Source organism: Phocoena sinus, chromosome 2 (genome assembly GCF_008692025.1).
Source record: "Phocoena sinus isolate mPhoSin1 chromosome 2, mPhoSin1.pri, whole genome shotgun sequence".
NCBI lineage: Eukaryota > Metazoa > Chordata > Mammalia > Artiodactyla > Phocoenidae > Phocoena > Phocoena sinus.
The window spans coordinates 25461654-25478716 of NC_045764.1; the positions used below are offsets into that span (position 1 = coordinate 25461654).

The 17063-nt window shown below is 46.7% G+C and overlaps 1 protein-coding gene across 6 annotated transcripts in view; it reads right to left on the minus strand.

Annotated features, from left to right (window-relative positions):
• Nucleotides 1-1707: 1707 nt before the first annotated feature.
• FBH1 (F-box DNA helicase 1) overlaps nt 1708-17063 on the minus strand; it is a 46559-nt gene continuing 31203 nt past the window's right edge. For all 6 annotated transcript variants that reach the window (XR_004348374.1, XM_032622176.1, XM_032622175.1 and 3 more), the window contains 5 exons: nt 16768-16965; nt 16116-16241; nt 14538-14644; nt 4171-4302; nt 1708-3687 (listed from right to left, as the gene is read on the minus strand). Coding sequence is in view for 5 of the 6 variants with exons in the window: in XM_032622176.1 (XP_032478067.1) it covers nt 3517-3687; nt 4171-4302; nt 14538-14644; nt 16116-16241; nt 16768-16965 (734 nt within the window). In the remaining variant the exon portion in view is untranslated. The remainder of the gene's footprint in view (nt 3688-4170; nt 4303-14537; nt 14645-16115; nt 16242-16767; nt 16966-17063) is intronic.

Below are 17063 nucleotides of genomic sequence, written 5' to 3' on the forward strand. Positions count from 1 at the left end.
ATTCCTATCACCGACTCGCCACTCCCACTGAAGCACTAAGTCCTACTGATTCTACCTTCTAATCCTGAGAGCAGAAGTTCTCAGAATTCAGTGTGTATCAGAATCACTGTAGAGCTGGTTAAATGCCAGCTGCTGGGCTGTCTCATGGGTTCTGATCCAGTAGATGTGGGTGAAGAACAGAATGTGCATTTCTATCAAGTTCCCAAGGGATGCTGACGCTGTTCATCTGGGGCCACACTCTGAGGACCACTCACCTAGGTCCATCCCTTCCTCACCAGACCCATTTTGCCTGTCTTGGTCCAGCCCAGCGGTTGTCATTTCTTGCAGAGATCACAACTCTGAGCCTCTTAATTGATCTGACCTTCTTAAAACATCCTCCAATCTACAACTGGAATGTTCTTCCTGAAAACAAAATCTGATGTCTTAAAATCTCTCATTGACTCATAATCTTTGAGGATACCACCCAAACTCCTTCGTGTCCCGGGCCCTTTGTTACCTGGCCCTCGCTAGCCGGCTCCTACTATATACATTCTCCAGCCACACACATCTCATTTCCCCAAGCCTTTCCTACAGTGGCATACCTTTAGTGAATGCAATTTCAGGTGCTGATGTTCTGTGACATTTTAAAATTTCTCTATGCCAGTATTTCAGGTTGGTCAACTACTATCACCTAGTTTTTGAAAAATCTAAAATCTGAAATATGTTTTGAGAATAATTATGTGAAAGGAAAAACTAATGCATAGTCTACAATGCACTATGATATTTTAACACTTCTATTCCAAGAATAATTTTTATTTTATTTCAAATACCTTCTAAACAAATGGATTATGACATAACAGAATTTGTTTTTATATGAGTAACTCTGCATCAGAACCTCTATATACATGATAAAGTCAAAGACAGAGACAAATCAGAAATCCTAACTTTGAAACAAAAAAACTAGAACTTGCTATCAGTAGACTGCACATTCTTAAACAACTGAAAAAAGAACTCCTCTAAGTTATCAAATAAGAGGGATTATTTAAAAATTAATGAACCAAAGAAAAATATTTGGAACTAGCTTATAATTATTTTTTCTCCCAATTTACGTGGTGTAAAAACAAAACAAACTTCTACAGAAAATTGTGCACAAAAATACATTAACAACTAAATGAAATCATGGAAGCCCCATATTTTAAAGACTATACCTTATAAAAGATCTAAAAGATCTTCATTTTCATGTAGTATTTAGTTTACATTTTTGAATAATGCTTTTACTCTTTCCATCTAATCACTTTAATTAAAGTGATAATGGGTATTTAACACTTATAGATAAGGGTATGGGATTAAGAGATGCAAACTACTATGTATAAAATAGACAAGCAACGAAGATATATTGTACAGCACAGGGAAATATAACCATTTTTAAAAACTTTAAATGGAGTATATCTATAAAAATATTAAATCACTATGTTGTACACCTGAAACTAATATAATATTGTAAATCAACTACACTTCAATAAAAAATTTTTAATAAAAATAAATAGAATATAATTAACTTTATAAGTATATTTAACAAAATCGTTAAGTTTTATATAGGAATTTCTATCTTAAACTGATTACTGATAAGAAACTAAAATAAATAACATTTCTATTTTTACTGTGTATTTAAAAATTGTTTTTCTATTTGAAACACACCAACCACTTGATTTTACAGAAATTCTTAACACTTAAAAAATAAAGTACCAGCATCAATTCCTAGATCCTATTATTTTTTAAATAAGTACCAAAATACTAGTGCTGACATTTTGCCCTGGTAGTGCCGTGACCACCAACACCTTCATGTTTTTCCTTCTTTCTAGAATATTCTTTTCTTCTTTAATAGCTAACGACTCACCTCGTTATTAAAAACAGCTCCAGCACCACCCGCTTTGGTGGTCCTCCGACCTCACCTCTGAGAGAGACACCCCTCCCGCCCCAGAGCAGCAGTGCGGTCCCCTCTCTGGACGCCCTCTGCCCCACACCCGAGCGGCCCGCCTCCAAACACCTGACACACATCACACCTCTTACTGTCACCTCTCCGAGTCAGGACCACGGCTGACTGCAGACGCCCGCGACCAGGGCCCTGCCCCACATCAGGTGCTCTGAGAAGGTCTAGAGAATCCATGACTTCTCCCCAATAAATAAGTTGCTTCCTCTCTGGTTGGTAAAAGCAGATTTCCAGAAAACGTGTTCATGGCCCCTCTTGCCACCCACCCCCACAAACCCCTCTTCTGAACGACTCTGAGCACTGTGACCTCCAAATCCAAACCATTTCCTTTGACGTGCTGTTTTGCTCTGAGTTAACCAAAAGCACCAAATGAGGCAAGGCGAGGCGAGGCGAGGCCAGGCATGCCGGCGGAGCAGATGAAAGCACCCCGTCCCACCTCTGTCTTCAGGGCCCATTCTGTGAATTCTCTGCTATATGCAGACGTGTCCATCACCCTTTCCAAGCACCCCAGCCCGATCCAACAGCACCCTTGCTTTACTCACCGGCCTGCTCGCTAAACTCCACTAGAGGCCTGACGCGGGAGAGGTTAGGGGCGGCCGCAACAATGAGGCTAGGAGTCTGCTCTCCACTCCGCTGACTGGGCTCAGACACTAGCTGGTGAACTCTCTGGGCAATGCCCTCACCTGCCATCTGCATCCCTGAAGTGCTGCATGGCAAAAATGTAAAAAACCAGATCCATGTACGGCTAAGCAACATGGGTTTTTCCACTGGTCTCTATAAAGAACAGCTTTATTACGACATCCACCCAGCATCCCCAGGCAGTGAACGAGGTACCAGCTGCCCATCTCCACCTGCTCCTGTCTCCCCCACAACGTGGCTGGCCTACTTCACCTCCCTCTCAGGTATTTCTGGTCTTCCGTTCTACCTGTGGGAACACAAGGTGTCTAGCTAGTGTCACTTTCTACTTGTCTTGTTATATGTCACGTTGCCTCCCTGTTCAGGCTGTGAACCCCATGATGACAAAGGCGCACCCTGTGTCTTATACATGTGTGATTCCCCACAGCATGAAAAATCTCATTTTTGATGCATTAGTTGTCACCCTGGACAATAAGCTTCCTACTCTGCTTGGTGTGCACTGTGAACAGTTACAGAGCTTTGAAAAGAGTAAGAGGAGAAAAGGAGAAAGTCCAGAAACAGCAGGGCTGAAGGCAGGGGCCGTCACACAGTGGAACGCCAGTGCTACAATGCCTGTTTAATCGAAACCTTGTAATAAAAGTTTAAATACATAATTTTTCTTTTTTTTTTCTTTTTTTTTTTATCAAAAGACCATCCCCTGCATCCCCGGCCTGCTGGGGTGGAGGAGGGGCAGTGGGGTCTGGCTACCTCCAGGGGTGGAGACACGGCAAGTCCAGCTCCAGTCGGCTTCATCTTCCTCAGAAGATGCTCTGTGAGTGAGTCCGGTCTCGGGGAGGGAGCCCCCCATGCCGCCGTCCACGGAGGCAGGAGTCTGCCCAGCATCCCGGCCGGAGGAGAGAGCTCCCTGCACCTCAGAAGACGAGGAAGAGCAGGGCCTCATGCCGGGGCAGCACGATGTTCTCCACGGTGCGGTCCATGGCGCGCACCTGCTCGGGGGAGGCAGTCAGGAAGGCCAGCGGCCCAATGCGCTGCTCCGCACATGAGTGGCACAGGTACCCACCCTTGTTTTCCTTCCTGTTGCTCTGCAGGGCAGGATGAGAAAAAGGGAGCAGGGGGAACAACTGAAGGGCAAGCGTTTCCCACCAAGAAGCGTGAACCAACCACCACCAGCACTGCCATCATGACTGATGCTTTCAGACCCGCCTGTGTGGCCCTGAGGCCGTACCTCTCCCAGCACAAGTGCCCAGGGTGGACTCTGCTCTATCAAATCCCCCAGAACGTATCAAGGCAAGGGATGAAGAGCCAAGAAAAACCTAACTGGGCCCCCAGGTAAATTGTCCTCATCTGAGTGTCCACACAAGCCCACCTCCCAGACTGTGGTCACCCAGCCTGGCCCCACTGTGTCCAGCGTCTGTGACACTGAGGCCCACCAGACACCTCCGGGCCTTCCTCGTGGAAGGACTGGACGAGCTTCCCATTCACCTCCCTCACCCACAACCCAGATGGGCACAAAGACGAATGAACTAAATCCTACGGAGAGCAGAGGTCGTGGCCAAGACACGTACATAGGTGATGGGCAGCTTCCGCATGGTGAGCACGGTGTCCATGGGGATGGCGTTGCTGCACTGCCCCACGCAGCAGCGGACCACGCCTGTCTTCAAAACATTACTTGTCAGCTCTGCTTGCAAGAAATACTCCTGGGAAGGAAAGAGTGAGGACAAGAGTCACAGCAATGCCTCTGCCACTTCCTACTTGGACACCCCAACAGCTGAGGGCTGTCAACACTCTGTAGACCTTGCACAAGTCCCGGAATGAGAAGAGCACTGACCCCTGCATCTTCCCTCCGTTTCTCTACCTTCCTCCTGCCTGTAACACCGTCTCCAAGAGAACACTCACAGCTGGACCCAGTCTAGCTAGATTCTTGCTAAAACGGCCAGTTTAAAAAGGAAAGGTTTAATGGACAAATGTGAAACTGTTGGCTATAATGATATTTCAGGACTATTTCTGGATTTTATCTTAGGCTGACCTGTGCCTGAATCATTAAGGATGACTTGTATATTCTCTTTACAGCCCAGATGAGCTTAAAAGACCTGCCCACATCAGTCCTGCCCACTACCATCTCGCAAGTCTTTGGCTGTCCTAGGGGGCAAACACTCAAACTCTCTAAACCCCAGTTTCTCCATCTGTAAAATGCACAGAAGCCAGCACCCACTTCACCCGGCTGTTGTGAGGAAGACACACAACACCGAGAGCTAAGTGCTCAGCCACTGCACACAATGGGCACCCAGATCAAACGCCAGACGGGAAATGCCATGAGAACAGGGACCAGGGTCTGGTCTGCTGCTGCCCCACAGGAGGCTAACAAGGTTCTGGCATACCAGTAAGACTGCAAATACTTGCTGACAAAATAATTATGATTTCATGTTTTTTTGGATTACAACTGGCTATTTATCCAATTTTTGCAAAATCCGTGTCCAAAGTTCTGATTTATATGGTTTTTCTCTCTTTCAGGATCTGGCTACCTGCTTTAGGAAAGAACAGAAAATAAATAAACACTAGTGTTCCCAATCTAACTGTGGGAAATCCTTTCTAAAATAAAATTAGAGATTTTCTTGGAGTCCCCTTTGCCCATCTGTCATCACATTCCCTCCCTAGGGGAAAGCAGCATCATGAATCTGGCATGAATCCTTTCCAATCCATTCTAAACTGGCTTTACACTTAACGTATATTTCTAAGAACATAAGGTGTCATCTTATAGGTATTTATTTACGTAAGTGTTATACTGTTAGTTTGCTTCTCATCTAGTACATTTCTTTTTGGTTTTTTTTGTCTGTTTGTTTTTGTTTTTGCGGTATGTGGGCCTCTCACTGTTGTGGCCTCTCCCGCTGCGGAGCACAGGCTCCGGATGCGCAGGCTCAGCGGCCATGGCTCACGGGCCCAGCCGCTCCGCGGCGTGTGGGATCTTCCCGGAGCGGGGCACAAACCCGTGTCCCCTGCATCGGCAGGTGGACTCTCAACCACTGCACCACCAGGGAAGCCCTAGTACATTTCTTTTAAGTGCTGTACAGGATTCAATCATCTCACTCTCCCACATTTTATTAAGACAGTCCCTTTGTGTGGAGACTGATGTTACCAAATTATTTCCAACAACGCAGCAATGAACATCCTTGTACATGATTTCCCGCCCACACATGCAAGAGGTCCTCCAGGGCTTTCTACCTTTTCTGACCCCGATCCACGCCAAGAAATCCACTCAGCATTACAATTCTACATACACACAAATGCATGTATGAAAGACTGAAATCAGTTTCACAAAATAGTATGTAACCTCACATGCTGTGGACTGATTCCTCCTTTAGACTTTACTCCACTTCCCTTTTTTTTTTTTTAAAGATCATCATAACCCACTAACTAGGTTCCTAAATCGTTAATAAATTGCAATCTACAGTTGGAAAAACACTGCTGCAGAGCAGTGGTTTTCAAACATTTTGGTCTCGGGACTCCTTTACACTAATAAACATTAAAGGCTCCAAAGAGGTATTGCTTCCATGAGTTAGAGCTACTAATGTTTACCTGATTAGAAATTTAAACTTTTGTCTTTTGGTTGTGCCGGGTCTTAGTTGAGGCCCATGGGCTCCTTAGTTGACGCATGCGAACTCTTAGTTGCGGCATGCATGTAGGATCTAGCTCCCTGACCAGGGATCGAACCCAGGCCCCCTACATTGGGAGCCTGGAGTCTTAACCACTGCACCGCCAGGGAAGTCCCAAACGTTTTAAAATGTTTATTAATTCATTTAAAACATAATAAACCTATCATATGTTAACCTGTATATTTTTATGAAAAACAATTGTATTAAAAATAAAAACATTAACAAGGGACTTCCCCAGCAGTCCAGTGGTTAACACTCTGCCTTTCAATGCAGGGGGCGCGGGTTCAATCCCTGGTTGGGGAACTAAGATCCCACATGCCGTGCAGTGTGGCCAAAAAAGAAAAAAAACAAAGGGTACCATGAAAACAAACCAGCTCAATAAAAGTAAATAAACAGACTGGACAGCTAATATGTCAATTAGGCGTTGTGTTCTACTGCCTGTAACACTTAAATAATGGCTCAAATAATTGCAGGGTTTTTATTAAAAAAAAAAAAAAAACTTTAACGAGAAGAGTAGCATTGCTATACATTTTTGCAAATCTCTTTCATGTCCAGCTTAAAAGAAGGCAACTGGGCTCCCATCTCTGCCTCTGGGTTCAATCTGTGGTGACGACATGCCATGTGGCCTCTGGAAAACTCCACTGTACACTTGTGAGAACACTGAGGTTTCAGGGCAAGTAACTACCCAGTATTATGAGAAGAGCACGGAGTACACGTACAGTGTGTATTGTGAAAGGTTCCCAAAAGGTTCCTCTGACCACACTTTGAGAACCAGTGCCCACCCCCGACCATCCTGGCCAGAATCTGAAAGGACAGACTTCTTCATTCTCACCCATCAGACAATTTTAGGTTGCATTTCCCTGACCATCAAGGAGGTTGCATAAATATAAATTTTTTTAACAGATTCCCTGGCCCCTGGGGCTTCCTTTGCCCATTTACCCACTAGGTTGCCTGTGTCTCAGGAATGTGCAGTTCTTTATGACTGTGTGGGTCCTCTTTTCCACAAGCACATAAGCTCAAGGAGGGCAGAGTTATGCTTGGCTCATGCCCACAACCTCAGCACTGTGCCCAGTACAGTGCTGAGTACAGCTGCGCTTAGTAAGCACATGCAGGACGGATGGGGGAAGTGTCCCCTCCACTCCGTGACGGGCCTTTTAACTTCATGCAAAGCAGCGGCCGGCACGGTGAAGGGCACAGGCCCTGCAGACTCACCTCAGTTCACAGCCCAGTCTACCCACTTTGGGGTAGTGCACCTTTGGGCAGGTGATTCTACTCGGTGCCTCAGTTTTCTTATCAGTAAAACTGGCAAAACGACAACTGCCACGAAAGATGTTTTTTTTAAGGGTTAACTATATGTTAGCTGTTACTTTATCACACTGAAGCTTTACATCTCGATGCAATCAGATTTACCTGTTTTATGATTTACTATTATATGTCCTGCTTATTATTAATCTCCTCCTAAATGCCAGGCCTCCCTCGGCCCCTGCCCCTGGAGGTCAACGTCTCAAAGACAAGTAGCCATCACTGAGGACCCTGACGCTTCTCCCAATCGACTGTAATGCAGTTATCTCATCAGCTCATCACAACCCTTCTCTAACCGTCTCCTCTGAGGTGTGGTGATCGCTGTTTTGCCAGTATTACAGACTAGGAAACAGAGGTACAGAGCAATGAGTAACTTGCCAAGGTCTCAGAGCGCCCACGTGGAGGACCCAGTCTGACCCGGACCTGTAGAATTGGCCCCGCAAAGCTTCTCAACAGGAGGGGATGCTGCTGTCCCTCATCCCACAAATGCGCACTGAGTGCTGACTCTGTGCAGGCCCTGTTCTAAGGAGAGACCCGTGAGCGCTGGGTTCAGAATCCAAGATGCTGAGGCTGAGAAGCGTCTTTGAGCAACCAGCATAACTCCACGTCATTTAATAATTCAATAATGTAATGATCCCCTCGCTTCCTCAAAACTTAAAGAAACAAAAGGTGTTTACCTAGATTTTCTATGGGGGTCAGAGAAAAAGGAGTCTGCCTGCCCTACTTTTGGTTACAGGGGAGACCAGGATGGCTCATCACCTTACAGGTGATAAGGTAGCAGGAAACAAGGGCTCCCTTTTGTTCTAAATCCTCACCAGGCACGACATGCTTTCACCTTCTCCAGTGACTACCCTCCTCTCTCCCTCCAGAACCTCCAAGATCCCCCATGAGCTGAGGGTAGACTTAGCCACTTCTGAAACAGGATGCACCCAAACTGGTTCATATTGCAGCTGCGATAAAGAAAAAGCAGAAGTCCTCACGCAAGGTCCTTCAGACTTAGAAACATCTAGTCATGCAAATGGGCAATATTTCCGGGGTTTCCTCAGAGCCCCCCACCCTGTGGGCCAACAGATGTTTCCCAGCCCAGCCTCAGTAAGGGGGAAGTATTTCTCTAGAGTCTGTGTTCTTTTTTCCATGAAGAAAATTCATTTTCCCCATAAAATATATGCAGTGACCAACTGATAAGCTTCCAGTTAGTTTTAAAAAGCCTATTAGACTCTAATACATAACTTGTGGGACTCTAAGGTATAAAATCCATGTGATGAATTTAGCCATATCTAGAAAAATGACATATCCATTTACCCTTGATCCAGAAATTTAGACTATAGAAATGTATCCCCAAGAAGCACTGGCAAAAACAGAACATGACTTGTGCATAAGAGTATGCATTGTGGCATTAGTTTTAAAACCAAAAGATTGGAAAGAACCCAATACCCATCAGCGAGGAGCTACATAAATCATGATAAATGGACACAGTGAATACTACTCAGCTATAAAAAGGAGAAAGAGCTTTAGAAACTGATAAAGAGCCAGCATCAAAAAATCTAGAAACAATAAATGCTGGAGAGGGTGTGGAGAAAAGAGAACCCTCCTGCACTGTTGGTGGGAATGTAAATTGATACAGCCACTATGGAGAACAGTATATAGCTTCTTTAAAAAACTAAAACCAGGGCTTCCCTGGTGGCGCAGTGGTTGAGAGTCCGCCTGCCAATGCAGGGGACACAGGTTCATGCCCTGGTCCGGGAGGGTCCCACATGCCGCGAAGCGGCTGGGCCCGTGGGCCATGGCCGCTGAGCCTGCACGTTCGGAGCCTGTGCTCCGCAACGGGAGAGGCCACAGCAGTGAGAGGCCCGCGTAGCGCAAAAAAAAAAAAAAACAAAAAAAAAAACTAAAAACAGAACTACCATATGACCCAGCAATCCTAGTACTGGGTATATAGCCCTGAGAAAACCATAATTCAAAAAGATAACATGTACCACAATGTTCATTGCAGCACTATTTACAATAGCCAGGACATGGAAACAACCTAAATGTCCATCGACAGATGAATGGATAAAGAAGATGTGGCATGTATATACAATGGAATATTACTCAGTCATAAAAAGGAATGAAAATGGGTTATTTGTAGTGAGGTGGATGGACCCAGAGTCTGTCATACAGAGTGAAGTAAGTCAGAAAGAGAAAAGCAAATACTGTATGCTAACACATATATATGGAATCTAGAAAAATGGTACTGATTAACCTAGTGGTAGGGCAGGAATAAAGATGCAGACGTTGAGAACAGATTGAGGACCCAGGGGGGAAGGGGAAGCTGGGATGCAGTCAGCGAGTAGCACTGACATACATACACTACCAAATGTAAAATGGATGGCTGGTGCGAAGCTACTGCACAGCTCATGGAGATCAGCTCGGTACTTTGTGATGACCTAGTGGGGTGGGATAGGGAGGGTGGGAGGGAGACGCAAGAGGGAGGGGATATGGGATATGTGTGTGCATATAACTGATTCACTTTGTTATACAGCAGAAACTAACACAACATTGTGAAGCAATTATACTCCAGTAAAGATTTATTAAAAAGATGTATTAAAAAAAAAGGAACTAATAAAGAGTGATTTCCATGTCTATTTCTCGGTGACAAAGTGAGGTAAAGAATATTACAGAATGCTACTTTCTGTGAAAAAGGAGAACAGAAGAATATATATATACATATCTGCCAATATTTGCAAAAAGAAATACTGAAGGATAAATCAAACACTAATTTTTAAAAACTAGCTATTGGGACTTCCCTGGTTGGCACAGTGGTTAAGAATCCACCTGCCAATGCAGGGGACATGGCTTCGATCCCCGGTCTGGGAAGATCCCACATGCCACAGGGCAACTAAGCCCGTGTGCCACAACTACTGAGCCTGCGCCCTAGGGCCCGCATGCCGCAACTACTGAAGCCCACGTGCTCTAGGGCCCACATGCCACAACTACTGAGTCCGCGTGCTGCAACCACTGAAGCCTGCGCGCCTAGAGCCCTTGCTCCACAACAAGAGAAGCCACTGCAATGAGAAGCCTGCGTACCACAACGAATAGCAGCCCCCGCTCGCCGCAACTAGAGAAAGCCCGTGCACAGCAACGAAGACCCAACGCAGCCAAAAATTTAAAAATAAATAAAAAGTAGCTATCAACAATGGAGGGAGAGAAAGTCTGCAGGAGACAGGGAGGGAATGAGACTTCTCGGGGATACATGTGTTACAAAGTTTTCACTTTGAAAACGTAAGTTTTATACATTCAAAAAAGATAATCAAACAGGAAAGCAATTCTTTCAGGAAGTGTAGACAAAGAAACATATCTGCCTGCAATTAAACTGGTGATCAAACCACACAAAGAGGAAAAGACTCATCTCAGGCACCTTCAGAACATGCTCTTCTGACTGCACATCCTCAGTGGAATGTGGGGAAACAGAGCTGGTAGGAAATCTTAAATTCCATACAGTATTCTGCCAACAGTAATACTGGTATTACATTAAAACTTTTATACACAGAATAGTATAAATAAGTAAGTAATAAATACTATTCGGAACCAAGATTTTCAGTGTAAGAGAAAATATTCAAGCATTTAAAAGAAGTAAAAATCCTTAAAGGTTAAATCTGATTGGGCTGGAAAACCACAAGTGATGAGGTTTATAAATGTAATTGGCCACCGGCTCCAACAGTGCGGACACAGAGCAGCCTCACGAAACGGGAGCAGAAGGACAGCAGGTGAAGAAAAGGTTTTCACTGTCTGTGGTGCACACTCGGCAAAAAACTCTGAGGAGAAGTGAGAAAGTGCTTGTGGTCACAGCTGGGGCAGTGGCTACTCCCGGGGGTGGGGGTGGGGTGGGGGTGCTGGCTGTGAGGCCACCAGGAAGGCAGTGGGGACAGCTGGCAGACCCACTCTCCTGACCTGGGTGGACGCCCACCTCACCCCTAGTTGCACCCGCCCGTGTGTTTTATACATTTGTGTCACGTTTAACAACAAGAAGTTTAAATTAAGAATTGCGATTGGAATTATCAGTATGATAATAATCAGAACTGTTGATTTTTCTTTTCAAAAATACGGATTTCCTAGCCCTGTCTACTAAAAAGGTAAACAGTCTGAGCATCACTAAGAGGGAGGGAATCTGAAATCACTGCCTCCTGATGGGATGCAACACAAAGCAAAGCCCCCTGCCCACCCCACCCCCCATGGAGGATTCTGGCCAGAACAGTTAGACCCAAATCCAGTCATGCCCCTGCAGTGACTTCCAGTGATGGGGAGCCCAGGGCGGGGGACAGCAGAACAAACCCAGAATGGGAGACGTTCTGGGGAACAACCAACTCGGTTTCCACAAAAAGACAGGAGCGTCAGAAAGGACGCAGGGGGTCCTGGGCTGCTCTAAATTAAGAAGCTTAAAAGACCTTATAACCAAACATGCGTTTGGGTCCTAATTTGAACAAATCAACTGTAAAAGACATTTCTGAGATAATCATAGAAGTATGACTGCAGAATGGGTAGTAGAGCCCATAAGGAACCACCATAAATTTTATAAGCTATAAAATGGGACCGTGGTTACGAGAGAAAGGTCCAGGGTGTTTTAGAGACGTGGACTCCAAATATACACATGGGTGATTTGTACACGGAAATTCGATATACCATTTTCTCAACTTTAAAACGTCTCAAAATTTTCCTTATGTAGCCCATGTTGTGAAGTATCACTGCTCTACAAGACCTCCATTCACATGGATGAGGGCTTCCCTGGTGGCACAGTGGTTGAGAGTCCGCCTGCCGATGCAAGGGACACGGCTTCATGGCCCGGTCCGGGAAGATCCCACATGCCACGGAGCAGCTGGGCCTGTGAGGCATGGCCGCTGAGCCTGTGCGTCCAGAGCCTGTGCTCCACAGTGGGAGGGGCCGCGACAGTGGGAGGCCCACATACCACAAAAAAAAAAAAAAGTCACGGATGTGACAATCTGCTTCTGTTACAGATCTAACCACTACCATAACACAGGTTCTACAAGAAAACCATACTACAGGTTCTAAAAAAAATTACTTATGATCAAAGTTTATGCAAAAACTCACACAGTAGGTACAGATTATTTGTACATAAAAATTACTCTCCTACTTCACTCCCTAGGGTACTGGTTTTAGAGGTTAAAAAAAGCCATGCTTATCTCTACACTAGGAGTCAGCAAACTGCAACCAGGGGCCAAATCCAGACCAGCGTCTGCTGCTGTCAATAAAGTTTTATTGGGACGTGGCCCACCGTTTGTTAACAGATGGCCCACAGCTCTCTTTGCTGTGGTAGCAGAGTTGAGAAGACGCAGCAGAAACTGCAGGCCTGCAAAGCCTCAGATATTTACCGTCTGGCCCTTGACAGAAAGAGATGGCAGCACTCTGCTCTAAGTCATCTCTGGAAACTCCACTGGGTGACCCAGGTGCCACCAAGGGTGCAGCCAAAGAAAAAGGCTTACAGTTCTAAGCGCTGACACATTAGCTGTTACACACAGCGAGGCCCAGGCGAAGCAACGCTGCTGGGGAAGCATGCAGCTGACTTCAAATTCCAGAAACATTCTTATGGCCAAACAGGCCTGTCTTCGAGAGGCATGGAAGACAAGTGCCAGAGAGGGTTCAGAGAAAAGTGCAATAAAAATGCAAGGTCATCAGTCTCACACAGGAAGCTTTTGCGGCCACGACAGGTCATGCAGCATATTCATCTGCAATTTCTCCCTTTTAAGCGCGGACACACTCTTCCTCAAGAATGTGAAGAGAAATGCTATTTGCTAACTTGTTTACCATCTATCTCTCGTCTTAGAACTCAGGCTCTGTGAGGGGAGGAATTTCTCCGGCCCACTATCACACCCCAGGGCCTAGACACGCACTTGGAACACATCAGACACTCAACAGATATTCGATTATGAGCATCAGGGTTCTGTGTTACCACCACTTACCAACTCTGAGACTGTGGACACCACTTACTAGAAAGGACCACTGCCCCCCATCTCCCCCAGCCCAGGCCCCAAGCTGTGAGCAGCAAAGCTGAGATTCCACGGCTCCCAGTGTTCTCACCTCTGAGAGAACACACACTACAGCACTTGGACTAAATCCTCCTACTGTACAAAACCTCACACGTTTGGGAGACGGCTAAGGAAAAAAGAGTATTTATAGGGACTTCCCTGGCGATCTGGTGGTTAAGACTTCCAATGCAGGGTTCAATCCCTGGTCAGGGAACTAAGATCCTGCAAGCCATGCAGCACAGCCAAAAGGAAAAAAAAAAAAGAATATTTACAGTCTCTTTTACGTGTAAGTTTTATGTTTCAGGCTTAAGAAGCTTTGCTTCAGGGAAAGACAGACGAAGTAGTAACCATTAGCTCAAATTTCTGTTCTAGCTTCAACCCAAGAGGGTTGAAAAAACTGAACAGCTTATCCTCTAGACCTTGAAAGGCAGAAAAGACGTGGAAATGAGGGGGTGGGGGAGGGGGCTGGTCTGTGAGGGGTAAAGAGGGAGGGCTGACACTTTCCTGCTTCTCACCAGTGACAAGGACAGGTGCCTGAACACGCGCTCTCCCCGGCAGGACACATTCTGTCCAAGTCTGGAGTCCACCAGTCCAAAAGGGACCAGGGAGCAGGAGGAGGGCGTGCAGACCCAGAGGACATTCCTGCTGTTCTTCCCAAAGAGTGCTGAGCGCTAACCCAGCAGGGAGAACTCACCAAAGACGTGAGCGCAGTTAGTGTTTAAAAAGAACTTTTAAAACTGACTCAGGAAAGAACGTAGAAAAGAACCCAGGTTTTTGTTTCTGTGGTTAGGAAGGACCCTCCCCCACTGGCAATCGGCCTCCAAGCACCCAAGAAAGAGAAGCCTCTCTCTTCTGATGCAGACCCCCAACCAAAAGCCTCGAAGGCCCCGGGTTGGCTGATCCCTTATTCAAACCGGTAAAATCCGGACATTGTTAAATTAACTCATGCTGTCCTCTTACCCCAGCCAAAGTCAAGATGTTCTCCAGTGACCTGGTCATGATGAGACGCTTCCTGGCGCGAGTTACTGCTACATACAGTAAATTCCACTCGTCCTCAGAAAACGACTCTGCAGAAAGCAAAGGGGGAAAAAATATCAACACGGAAGCCTGCTTACAGAAATTTATATTCTTATCTAAACGTTTACTATTCGGGTCTTCCCTGGTGGCGCAGTGGTTAAGAATCTGCCTGCCAATGCAGGGGACACGGGTCTGATCCCTGGTCCGGGAAGATCCCACATGCCGTGGAGCAACTAAGCCCATGTGCCACACCTACTGAACCTGAGCTCAACAGCCTGCAAGCCATAACTATTGAAGCCCGTGCACCACAACTATGGAGCCTGTGCTCGAGAGCCCACAAGCCACAATTACTGAACCCATGCGCCACAACTACTGAAGTCCATGCATCCTAGAGCCCGCGCCACAACTACTGCGCCCACATGCCTCAACTACTGAAGCCCACACGCCCTAGAACCTGTGCCGCAATTACTGAGCCCACGTGCTGCAACTACTGAAGCCTGTGCGCCTAGAGCCCGTGCTCCGCAACAAGAGAAGCCACTGCAATGAGAAGCCCATGCACCACAACAAAGAGCAGCCCCTGCTCACCGCAACTAGAGAAAGCCCGTGTGCAAAGCCCGCGTGCAGCAACGAAGACCCAACACAGCCAAAAAAAAAAAATTTACTACTCCCCATCGCCCCAAAAAACCCTCAGGATTTGCTGGCTTTATAAGCAAAATTTTCCTACAAACACCAACTCTGAAAAGAAACAAAACTCTAACAGACTAGGGGCACAGAACACCCACATTTTGACTCCATGACTAACAGAGAGCTTTTGTTCGTCTGTTTGTGGGAAAACCTCAAATGGTTTTATTATAAGACTTAAAACCAAAACAACAACACTGGGCTTCCCTGGTGGCGCAAGTGGTTGAGAGTCCGCCTGCCGATGCAGGGGACACGGGTTCGTGCCCCGGTCCGGGAAGATCCCACATGCCGCGGAGCGGCTGGGCCCGTGAGCCATGGCCGCTGAGCCTGCGCGTCCGGAGCCTGTGCTCCGCCACGGGAGAGGCCACAACAGTGAGAGGTCCGCGTACCACAAAAAAAAAAAAACAAAAAAAAACAGCACTGATGCTTAGAGTTTAACAGGTAGCCTTGAGTATAAACTGATACAAAAGCAGACAAATGATAGAGTGCTTACACTAATCCCTTGTATGATTTTCCGGCCTCTTTAATAAAAAGGAGAATTAATTAAAGAAAAAACACCTTGGTGAGCAGGTAAACTGTTTTAGAGCTTCTGTCTGATGGGGAAAAACCCACAGCTGAAGAGCCGGTGCAGGTTAAACAGGATGCAATAAACACAGCTGCCCTCCGAGCAGCCCTGAGGGAGGTGGACCCTAGAGGCTCAGTTTTTCTAAACACACAGTCTAAAAACAACAAATTTAGGAGCAGGAGGATTTTCTTGTTCTAGAAGCATCCTTCCAAGGAGCCACAGCGTGCAAGAAAAAGCAAGGCAGCCCTGCAGTGAGGCGCCAGCGGTCTCCTTACCGACTCTGAAGTGGGGCAGCTGAGCGAGGTTGTGCCTAGCACAAGGCACTTTCACGAAATCATCTAGGACATGCACAGTGTCAAACTCCAGGCCTTTGGCCTTGTGCACAGTGCCCAAGATGTACTCTGGAACAGAAACACAGCGGACGGGCAGATGAGGGGGTGACTGGGAAAGAAAGGAAAGAGGTGAAAAGCTTACACTTCCCACCACTCCCAAAACGCTAATTACGTTTTCTTGCCTGGGTGCGGCTCTGCAGAAAGGGGGAAAGAGGAAACCTCAGTCAGAAAAAAAAAGGGAGACAAAAAAAAGACGAGGGGAAAGTAGAAATTCGTTGCAGGTGTTGCAAACACGGCCGAGTTCCAGTCCAGAGCTCATGGCGGCTGCCCACCGCCTGCTTCCTACGCACGAGGGGACAGAGGCCCAGAAGAGGCTGGGGGTTTGCCAAGGGTCAGCCGCTAGCAGAGATGGGACTCAGGAGCCCCTTCTACGGGCTGGAAGTAGAACAGAAATAAAGAGGCCACAGGAGAACAGCAGCCTTGTTCCATTGACACAGCCGCCCCTGGTCACCCATGATGTCCACGCTGGCAAGAGGCACCGGAGGCGGGCTGCCCCCGTCCCCAGGGGGAAGTGAAGAGCCCCCGTGTCCCTCACCTGCAAAGTCCAAGTCCTCTATGTGGCATCTCTCTATCCTTTCCACCAGCTCTGGAATCCGGATGTTGTACTTCTCCACGACCGCAATCTTGGCTTCCAGCTCCTTGTCCTCGGCCGCAGTCACATACCGCTTGAAGCCACTGAAGCCCTCTCTGTGCACCCACCTTCTGATGAACCTGTCTTTAATGACGAGGTTTCCTAGAGGGAACAGGCGTAGGAGTCAAGGTGACACAGGCTGCACCGACGTGCACTCCTAACTGACCACATGATAAACGAATGGTCTCAGAGCTAGAGAC